The 10896-nt window shown below is 40.3% G+C and overlaps 1 protein-coding gene across 6 annotated transcripts in view; it reads left to right on the top strand.

The window, feature by feature from the left end:
• Nucleotides 1-10896, top strand: part of Mettl16 (methyltransferase like 16) — a 53192-nt gene that overhangs the window by 36502 nt on the left and 5794 nt on the right. For all 6 annotated transcript variants that reach the window (XM_008828811.3, XM_017797082.2, XM_008828810.3 and 3 more), the window contains 2 exons: nucleotides 5098-5167; nucleotides 6438-6527. In XM_008828811.3, the coding sequence (XP_008827033.1) occupies nucleotides 5098-5167; nucleotides 6438-6527 (160 nt within the window). The remainder of the gene's footprint in view (nucleotides 1-5097; nucleotides 5168-6437; nucleotides 6528-10896) is intronic.

Here is a 10896-nt window from a genome sequence, read left to right as displayed (position 1 = left end):
ATCTGAGCATGGATATAAAATCATCAGGTAGATTTCAATGGTAATGTTTTTCACATCTACTAATTATTAAGGAGCAAATTTTTTTGCTTTGAAGAATTACTATTTTTTTAATTTTTAATAACTACATGATCAGAAGAAGCATTTGACTACAGCTTTAACCGATTATGACTAGTAATAGATACATACAGATTAGAGATGCAAGCGCCAATATCGTAGTGTTAGTAGCAAAAACAATGAGTCTTTCTGCAAGGAACAATATATTCTAAAATGAAATGGAGATCTTTTTTAAAGGTTAAAAGCTCATCTAGGCCGGTTGTGGTGGCATACGCCTTTAGTCCCAGTACATGGGAGGCAGAGGCAGGCAGATCTCTGTGAGTTCAAGGCCAGCCTGGTCTACATAGCGAGTTCAGGTCAACTGGGACTACAGGGAGACCCTGTCTCAAAAAGAACCCCTCCCCCCAGAAAAATCCAATTTTATGTTTTACAGGGTTTATACTGAGTTCAATAATACATAACTGTATTAATTCAACTGTGAACCTAGAAATTTGCACCCACTTGTGAAAGAGATGTACTCTTGCTCTAGAGTGTGTTACTTGAATATGTTTTTTTTTCTTTTTGGTCTTTTTAAGACAAGGTTTCCCTGTAGCCGTAGTTGGCCTGGATTCGCTAATGGGGACCAGGCTGGCCTCAAACTCACAGAGCTATGACTGCCTCTGCCTCCCGAGTGCTGGGATTAAAGGTGTGCGACACCACGCCCGGCTAAAAGTTGTTCTTTTTACAAAGTAAAATTCTATTGAAAGTCCGTACGTTTAGGTCTATAAACAATAAAATTTGAAAGATCAGTATTTTGTAGTTGTCATAGTAATACTTTATCAATGGGATTTGAAGAACTGATACATTGGCTGTAGCTCAGGAGTATAGTATATGCCTGGTATCTTGCGCTTTGGGTGTGATTCCAAGCCCTGCAAAAAAAGGAAAGAACAAGATGTTTACCTAATTTCAAAGTCTCTCCCCACAGAAGACTTACTTCTAAAGGGAACTGTGGGAAAATTAAAGTGGAGAAACTAGGATCCCCACCTTGCCTTGGGTGATCATCTCCTGACTTGACATACCTAGAAATGCAGAAACTAACCCCCATTCTTGTTTTTTTTTTTTTGAGACAGGATCTCCCTGCATCCCCAAGCTGGTTGTAGACCAGGCTGACCTCAATCTCACAGATATCTACCTGCCTCTGCCTCCCCGAATCCTGGATTAAAGGCATGTACCACCAGACCTGGCTCTATTTGGGGGATTTTAAAATTTTATGTGTATGAGTGTTATGCCTGCATGTATGTAAGTGCACCCATGTTGTACAATGCCCACAGAGGATAGAGGAGGGTGTTGGATCCCCTGGAACTGGACTTACGAACAGTTGTTAGCTGCCATGTGGGTACTGAAATTCGAACCCAGGTCTTCTGCAAGAGCAGCCAGTTCTCTTAACTGCTGAGCCATCTCTTCAGGCCCTGGAATTTTATAAAAATTTTTTCAAAAAATATTAGGAAAAGCCAGGTGTGGTGGCACATGCCTTTAATCCCAGCACTCGGGAGGCAGAGGCAGGCAGATCTTTGTGAGTTCGAGGACAGCTGGGGCTACAGGGAGACCCTGTCTCAAAAAAAAAAAAAAAAAAAAAAGGAACATGAAAGTTAAAAAATGATTAAGGAACAATTCCAGATTGAGGTGACTAAAGAGACATGACAAATAACTGGAATGCCATAAATTCCATCCTGCACTGGAGCTTGCATCATGATAAAAATTGGGATAATTGTTAAAGTCTGAATGTTAACTATATTCCAGTCCAATCATAATACTATGTGAATATTACATTTTCTGAATATGATAATTGTCCAGTGATTGCAGAAGAGAATGCCCTTGTTTGTAAAGTATACATTGCAAAATTTTAGGATTCAGGAGTATCATGATAGAAACACACAAAACAAGCACATGGGGGAGCTTGTTAATTGGGGAATCTGGGTGAAGGGTATACAAGAGTCATACTAATCTTGCAACTCTCAGGTTAGAAATTATTTCAAAATGATTTTTCTTGAAACTTAACATCTCAGAGGAATTCCTAAATGCTGTAATGAGTAGAGTACTACTTTCATGATTAAAATAGTATAATGGGTTCAAAGTCTCTTGGGTAACTAGATCTTCCTTTTATTCCTTTTCTTCTACTTGCATTTTTATTAGGTACCTGTTAAGAGAGCAGCCAGAATTTAGTGGGTAGACACTTTTAAATAGAAAGCTAGAAACAAGATTTAGTATGGATTTTTTTGTTTTGTTTTTTTGGTTGTTGTTGCTTTTTTTTTTTTCCCCTATGAGCGTTTTTGCCTTCATTTATGTATGTACACCAGATACATACATGGTGCCTGCAGAGGCCAGAAAAGGTCATTGGATCCCCTGGACCTGGAGTTACAGTGTGGGTGCTAGACACTGAACTCTGGTCCTCTATAAGAGCAGCAAGTTAACTGTTTGGCCATCTCGCTCCAGCTCTTTGGTTGGTATTTTTGAGAAAGGGTCTTCTGTATCCTAGACTGACCTGTTTAGCTAAGAATGACTTTGAACTTTTTGATCTTCCTCCCTCCACCTCCTTGACCCAGGGATTTGTTTTTGCCAGGCAAGCACTCTACCAACTGAACTACATTCCCAGCCCCTTGTTTGTGAAACAGAACTTAAGTAGCCCAAGCTGGCCTTGGGCTTACTATGAAGCAGAGATTGGCTGTTGACTCTTGGGTCCTCCCTTTCTACCTTTTGAATGCTGCAGTTACGTGACTAGTCTTGTATGTATGTCTTCTTTAAATGTTTACTTAACAGCAAAATGGTTTGGGCCAGTAAGAATTTTAAAATGAATTTAGGTTCTTTAATAAATATAAGAACTATTGAAGACTGGGCACAGTGGCACAGGGCTTTAATCCCAGCACTCAGGAGGCAGAGGCAGGGGGATCTCTGTGAGTTCCTGGTCTACATAGTGAGTTCCTGACCAGCTAGGGCCACAGGGAGACCCTATCTCAAAAAAGAAGAACTATTCAAGTTATCTACTTTTTCTACTGTAAGTTTGATAGTTGTCAGGCCAGGTGGGGCTACAGGGAGACCCTGTCTCAAAAAAAAATAAAATAAAAGTTTGATAGTTGTGAAATTTCTTGAGAAAACATTGTTTATAAATATTTTGGGGGACTGGGGAAATGGCTAAATAGCATGCAAGAAGCCTAGCATGGACGGTGCCCTAGATTCACTCCCCAGCACCAAACAGCATTATGGCCCATTCCTATAGTCCCAACACTTGGAGGTAGAAGCAAGAGAATCAGAAGTTCAGCATCATCCTAGGCTACACAGAAACTTTTTTTTTTTTTATCTTTTTGAGCCAGGATCTCCCTGTAGCCCCAGCTGTCCTGGAATTCTATGTACACCAGGCTGGCCTTGAATTTACAGAGATCCGACTGCCTCTGCCTCCCAAGTGCTGGGATTAAAGGCGTGTGCCACCATGCCCGGCCATATGGAAACTTTGGGGGTAGCTGGAATGTTTGTCTCTGTCTCTGTCTCTTGCTCTCTCTCCACATATAAACTCATCCATCTTTTCTATCCTCTTTTTCACCTCATCTTCTTCCTCTTCACCAGCTCACCTCTTTTCATGTCTGTAGAATCTGTACTGGTGTTTCCTCTTTCAATTTTATGGTAATTTATGTCCTTTTAAAATTTTTTAAAAAGATATTTTAGTTTTACTTACACCTCTTGGTTTCATTATTTTTCATAGCTTTCCTGTTTTCTCGTTCATTGATTTCTATTTATTGTTAATTTGCTTTGCAAACCCTTCATCCTCAGTCTTACCGACTCAGCAAGATTGTTGGGTTTGCTTTTTCTTCACTGCAGCTGACAGTTTGCTTTTAGCAGTTCTGGCTATTGTAGAATTTACTTTCTATAATTTCCATTTCTGTGTGTTGCCTTGTGTCTGAAAAAGTCATGTCTTGTGTTTTCTTCGGTGTCCTTATTGTTTATGATGGAAGAACAAGTCCCATACTAGTTAATTCTGCATTGGCTCAAGCACAAGTCATATGTACATTTTCTATTTTGCAAGCTTATGTTTGCTGCAAGGCAGCAGTTCATAGTACAAGTTCAGACAGGATTTTACACATTTTCTTAATATGGTACAAAGGGTATTTGTGTGCCTTTTTGCTCTTTATTGACTAATGTCTGCCCTAAAACTAAATGGCCTTCATTCTGAGCAAGAAGTACAGACAAGACCTGTCTTCATTCTCTTTCCAAGTGCATAGAGCCTTGAAGCATTGGAAAACTAAGTAGATTTTTACATTTTTTATTTAAATTTTAAAATTAATAAAATTTTAATTATTTTATATGTGTGTTTTGCCTGTCTGTATGTAAGTATACCACAAGAAGAAAGTATTGGATCCCCTGAAACTGGAGTTGGCAGCCATGTCAGTGCTGAGACCCAAACCCAGGCCCTCTGCATGAGCAGCTAGTGCTCTTAAATGCTGAGCCATCTCTTCAGCCCCTAGTTTTAAATTTAAAAAATTATTGAATTATTATTACTGGGTATGGTGGCACACATCTTTAACCCCCCCAGCACTTGGGAGGCAGGGGTAGATGGATCTCTGTGAGAACAAGGCCAGCCTGATCTACATAGCAAGTTCCAGGTCAGCTGGGGCTACAGGGAGACCCTGTCTCAAAAAGAAAAGAAACAAAAACAATCAATTTATTATTATTGTGTGTGTGATGATCTATGTGTGCCAATGTTCATGTGTGGATGTCAGACGACAAACCCCTCTCTTTCAATTTTTTATGGGTTCTAGGAACGAGCTCAAGTCATCACACTTGGCAGTACGCACCTTTACCTATTGAGCCATCTTGTTGGCTCAGACTTTAAGTTACCGTGGGCTTGTTTTCCATTTTGAGATTCAGTCTTTGTCTAAATGAATCATGTGCAGTTTTTATTATTACTTAAAACTTAATTCAGTATTTGTCTGCTGTTTTCATCTTATTCAGTTGAATAATACTCACTTGAATGATGCTTATAAACAGTCTTCGTTTGTCTGATGTTTTTCCCAGGTGGTATAGCTGTATGCTGGGAAAGAAATGCAGTCTGGCTCCGCTGAAGGAAGAGCTTCGCATCCAAGGGGTAAGGCTTTGCCATTGCTGTTCAAGTTTGTCTTCTTAGGATGGTAGTTTGAGCATAGCAGTTTTCTTTATATTTTTTAAATTTCTATAATTTTATGGCTCTAAGGATTATTACATATTATTAAAATAAGGCCTTCATCAGCAGTTATAGATGGGTTAAAAACAGGATAAATAAAATATCAGAGAAACAGACATCAAAAATCCCGGTATCTGTCATCTGACTCTAGATGCAAAAACTAAAGACCAGGTAGGTTAAAAGCTTTGTACTAGGCTATATAACTAGTATTGTAGGACAGATAGAACTAGAATATAGCCTTAGGCTGCTGTGCTTCCCATTGAGGTGGCAAAGCATACCAGCACAGCCCCGTGTTCCTGTTGTGAAAGGCAAAGTGAAAGTAGGCATCATCCCAGTGTATGTGGTTTGATATGAGTGAAAGGGGCCAGACATGGGATCATAGTTATAGTAAACAAGTTTATGTTTCTTTTCTAGCAGTTTTGCAATGGATAGAAGAACCCAGGACCTAGTGTATGAAAGTCAAACACTCTTACCGCCTCCCACCCCCCAACCCCTCACCTGAAACCAAGTTTCGAATCTGGTTTTCACAGTCTCTTTACCCTGTTTCTCCCATATCGCTGTTTCTTGATAATTTTTTTTTTTTAAAACTACAAAGTAGTTCTTTTTCCTTTACATAACTGTGTATAATCAAATTTTGATTGGCTCTCTTCCTTGTGATAGAGTGCTTGCCTGGCATGCACAAGGCCCTGAATTCAATCACCAGTGCTGCTGGGCATGTACGCAACCTGTAATCCCAACACTTGGAAGGAGGCCAGAGAATCAGGTCTTTAAGGCCAGTCTGGGCAACATAGCCAGATCCTGTGTCAAAGAAACAAAAAAACCCAAAAACTACTTAAGTCATTTTACAAATGACTCTGCAAAGAGCTGTTTTAGGTATTTCTTCTATTAACCTTTGAGAAATCTATAAGTTCTACTATTTTGTGGGAGGAAAAATTTAATTATCAGACAGCTGTGTAACTGGTTTTTGGATGGTAATGTTTGTTAACCTCTTAAAAAGAAGGAGCAACAGAAAATAGGTCACAGCCAGAAACATTAGTAGAAAGACTTGAGTTCAAAGTTGAACTTGATGGCATGCACTTAAAATCTCAGCATTTAGGACACAGAGGCAGGAAGATTAGCAGTTCAAGGCCATCTTCAGCTGCATGAGACCCTGACTCAGAAAACTTCCAATGAAGATGCTGTGTTTATGTTTCAGGTTCCTAAAGTCACCTACACTGAGTTTTGTCAAGGTCGGACAATGAGATGGGCCTTAGCTTGGAGTTTTTATGATGATGTCACAGTACCAGTAAGTAAAGACTTTGCTTTGGCTTCCCAGATGCCAGCACATGGTGGTTTTAGTCGATCATAAATTAACTAAATCTGTATTATCCCATTTCCCTGAAGTTTGTCTCCAAATGTTTATGGCAAAATGGAAAGGAAAGTGGTTGTAAACAAAACATGGCCCTAGCTGTCTGTAGAGTCTTCCTCTATGGGTTTTTGTGCAACACAGTGATTCTTATTTTAACAAATACATCTTTTTAGGTATTAACAGTGCAGGTAGCAGAGGCTGTAGGCGCACCTGGCCAGTATAATTATTCTGTTGAACATTCTTTAGGAATTGAAACTGAGGTCTGTTTCTTTGCCTTTACCATTGCTGCTTTCCTTGGGAAGCTCCTCCTAAGCATTTGAGTTGCCATTCTGGCTGCAATCGTTTTTCTTTCTCGTTCTGTTTTTTCAATGCTGGGGTTTAAATCTAGCATCTCAAGCATTGTAGGCAAGTGCTGTACCCTTGAACTATACTCCAAGCCCCATGGTTGTATCCTTTTCATATGTAACACTTAGGGATTATGCTGCTCTCTTAGAGGGTTCTCTTAGAGGCTCACTGTTTACAAATACCACTAAAGGGTAAACATGGTGGCATGTGCCTATAATCAAAGTACTTGGGACAGAGACAGGAATATTATGAGTTTGAGGCAAGCTGTATAGTGAGATTCTGTCTCAAAAAAAATTGACCAGACTGAATGATTTTCTGAGCCACACTGGTGATGGTGATAAAACAGCACTTGTTTGTTCTCACATGTCCCAGCAAGAGGGGTTGACTTCTTATTACCTAGAGCTGTGCATCTTAGGCTGTGCCCAGCTGCTCAGCTCACTTTGTTCCCATAGTATATATGGAGGCTGTTACTGGCTCCTTCATGTCGCCATCCCAGGTCCATACATACAGCAGGCTTATTCTGGAGGCTCCTCTTGGCCATTCTTGGTCTCTAAAGCTATTATATTTTAGATGTTGCTGTCTCTGAGTCTCTCTCTGTTGCTATATGGCAGGGAAGTAGATGGGTGTGGAAGTACCAAAGACGATTTGCAGGTGTTACCATGTTTCTGAAAATGTGAACTCAGATTTGAAACCGAACCTGTCTTTACTCCATTCTGCAACTGGATGTGCTACAGGATTGAAATTGCCTCCTTTTTGAATGGCCTTTCCTGCGGAAGCCTCCACTTGATTCTGAACTGTGCAGTAGGGTACCTAGAGGTTAATTTTGGAATTAATCACTAGTTACAAAGATGCCTCTGCCTTTCTCAGTCTTCCCTCCCCTGAATATTACCCTATTGTTTTCTAGACTACTAGGACCTTCATAGCAGATGGTTAAAATCATTAGCAGTACCCTAAGTTATCCCTGTGCAGCACAAACAGCTTTGGGAAATAGAAGTAGCACCTGGTTCCAAGCGCTTTCTGCTTAGTCTGCTGCCCACATTGCCTGCTTCACAGGTGGGAAGAGCTTTTATATTCTCTACACCAGATAAGAGACATTTTCCCTTGCCCCCTTAGGTATGTGCATCATCTCAGACCCTAGTATCAAAGGGCACTATGTCTCTATGTATAAAATCAGCTTATTTTGAAAAGGGATCTGTGAGCCTCTTTCCCTCCTTTTTAGGATACCCTGTAGCTCTCTCCAACCATCTTGGCTTCTTGCCAAGAGCTTCAGAGTTCCTCCTATGCTAGAGAATCCCTCCCTCCCTGCCCTGCCACCATCCCTAAGCTGTTAATAATGCATTCCCAAGTATTTCATTAGATACACTTAAACTGCTAGGGGGAAAATAGCAATTTCTGATTTGTAGTAACCCAGCAACAGTTTGTTAGCACTGGTGCCCTTACCAATGACTCCTTTCCCTGGGGGTAGTCCCAGATTACTTCTGAGATTTTGGTTTGACATTCTTCATGGTTTCCCCCTTCCCTCTTCCTAGACCTTTCCCCAATTGCTGTTTTTTTTTTAAAAGCTCACTGACTTCCCTCTTTTGCTTCTGTTGGGGATGGGAAAAGGAAAAGGAGTTTCAGCCAAGGAGAGAGATACAGAATACACCTAGTTAAGCAGAAATATTGACCTGCTTCTCCACCCCCATCCCTGCCATTTTAGGGTAGATGTGCAAGTTACTATGGCAACTTGTGTTTTCACTTATCTCAGGCCTACTGACTTGTTTCTGTTGGTGCTGAATGCTGAAAATTCTAATTCACTGGTGACTCAAGTGCCTACCCTATGCCCACTGCTCTTGTCAAGATTTATTTTAGCAACAAAAAGGCAGTCCTAATGTTGATAGAATTTCTGTGCCATTATTTCTGAGTGATGTTGAACATGGGGAAGCAGATTGTAAGGTCTGATCTTTGTATGATTCTAACAAGCTACTTAGTAGCTTCTTTGTCCCAATTTCCTAATTACTCAAGGTAGTGTTTTAGATTTGATTTGCTTTTAAGAAGTTTGACATTTGTTAAAACAACAAAGGCAGAGGGTAACACATAGCTCTAGTAAATTGTATACTCTTTATGTGAGCATTGCCCAGGAACCCTGGTTTAAAAAGTATTCACCAGACTGGAAAGATGGCTCAGTGATTAAGAGTACTTACTGCTTTTCAAGAGGACCCTGGTTCAGTTCCTAGCACCCACATGGTGGTTAACACCTGTCCTGGACTCCAGTTTCAAGGGATCCAGTGCCTTCTGGCCTCCACAGGCACTAGTCATCCCTATGATGTTTGTTTAACATTTTTATTTTAAATGAATTCTTTCCACCATGTAGGTCCCAGGAATTGAACTCAAGTGGTCAGGCTTGGTGGGAGGCACCTTTACCCAGTGGGCCATCTCTTTGGGCCCCTCCATAAATTTTCAAACAAGTTGAGGAATTCCATATACCTTTTTCAGGGTTGACAGTTGGAGGCAAACATCAAGTTGGTATTTACTCTTTGACCTTTTTTTTTTTTTTTTTTTTTTTTTTTTAATCAGTTTTAGATGTTGATTTTATTTATTTAGGGAATTCAGTTGCTAAGAAATAGTTGGGGAGGTGGAGGTATACCACAGTGGAAGAATGTGTGCTTAGCATATGTGAGGCCTGGATTTAATCCCTGCCTAAAAGTAGTTTGGTTTGGTTTGGTATTGTTTGATTTTGTTTTAGACAGGATCTCACTATGTGCCCTGGCTGGCCTAGAACTTGCTATGTAGATGAGGCTAGCCTTGAACTTAAAGTAGTCTTCCTGCCTCTGGCTTCTGAGTGCTGAGATTATAAGCGAGTACCTCCACACCCCCGTTTAAAATAGTTTGGAAACCAGTATACCATGCAGTACATTAATGTACAAAATAGATATGATAGTTAGGAATCTGCGCTTCGAGCAAAATCAAAGAATGATCTTCACTGTGATAATAACAAATAAAAACCTTTTTTCAGTTCCTTGAATTCATTAGTTTTGTGGGAAAGAAAAACCTATCTGAAACAATTTATTTAAAATTGTAAATGAATTAAGTGCCGAAATGAATGGTAGAGACAAGTAGTCAGGAATTCTGAAAAGAAATAGTTAAGGCTGAACTGCTTAGAGATGACTTTAGGGACAAAAGTTTCATAGGTTGTTGGTTCTTAGTAAATATTTGTTGAATGTTTAAAGGAATGACATAGGACTCATATTGAAGTACATCGCTGTGAGTAGGACAGCAATAGGCTTGGGAGGTTTGAGATGCTGGATATGATCGTTGTTATTTGAATACACATACTTTTTATTTTAAGACAGGGTCTCACTATGTGCCCTGACTGGCCTAGAACTCAACAGAGATCCCTCGGCCTCTGCCTCCGGAGTGCTAGAATTAAGTTGTGTGCCATGCCCAGCAATATACACATACTGTCTCCTTTTATTTAAACCTCTAGCAGTTGAATAGAACGGATGATATTATCCCTCAGAGGCTTCAGAAAAGTCAGCCCAAACCTTAGTCACTTTAACATTCTGTTTACCAAGTCTTTTCCATAGCCTAGCCACAGTAACCTATCCCTGCAAGTCCTTATCATCTTGCATAGGAACCGCCCTCACAGCCTGTCTTCGAGAGGATTAGAGTCACCCTAAGTCCACCATTCTGGTCAAAAACTTCCAGGTGGTCCAGGTGCCTTTTACTAGTGGGATGACGAGACTCATTTGGTTCTATGGGTCTGTTCATCACTTTCTCTTCCATCCTAATCACTCTGTTTTCCTGGCTGTATTTCTACCATACTGGCCTGCACAAACTTCTGGTGCCACTTTGACCTGACTGCCTTCTCACAGGCTTGCTTCCACTGCATCTCAGCTCAGTTCCAACTTCATAAGCTTTCTTAACCATTCAGCCCATAGGCATCTCTCTTTTCCTCTCTGGATATTATCTTTTTTTTTTT

The sequence above is a fragment of the Nannospalax galili genome, unplaced genomic scaffold, assembly GCF_000622305.1.
Source record: "Nannospalax galili isolate Female #2095 unplaced genomic scaffold, S.galili_v1.0 scaffold212, whole genome shotgun sequence".
In the NCBI taxonomy this organism is placed as follows: domain Eukaryota; kingdom Metazoa; phylum Chordata; class Mammalia; order Rodentia; family Spalacidae; genus Nannospalax; species Nannospalax galili.
This window is presented reverse-complemented; position numbering and strand designations above follow the sequence as displayed.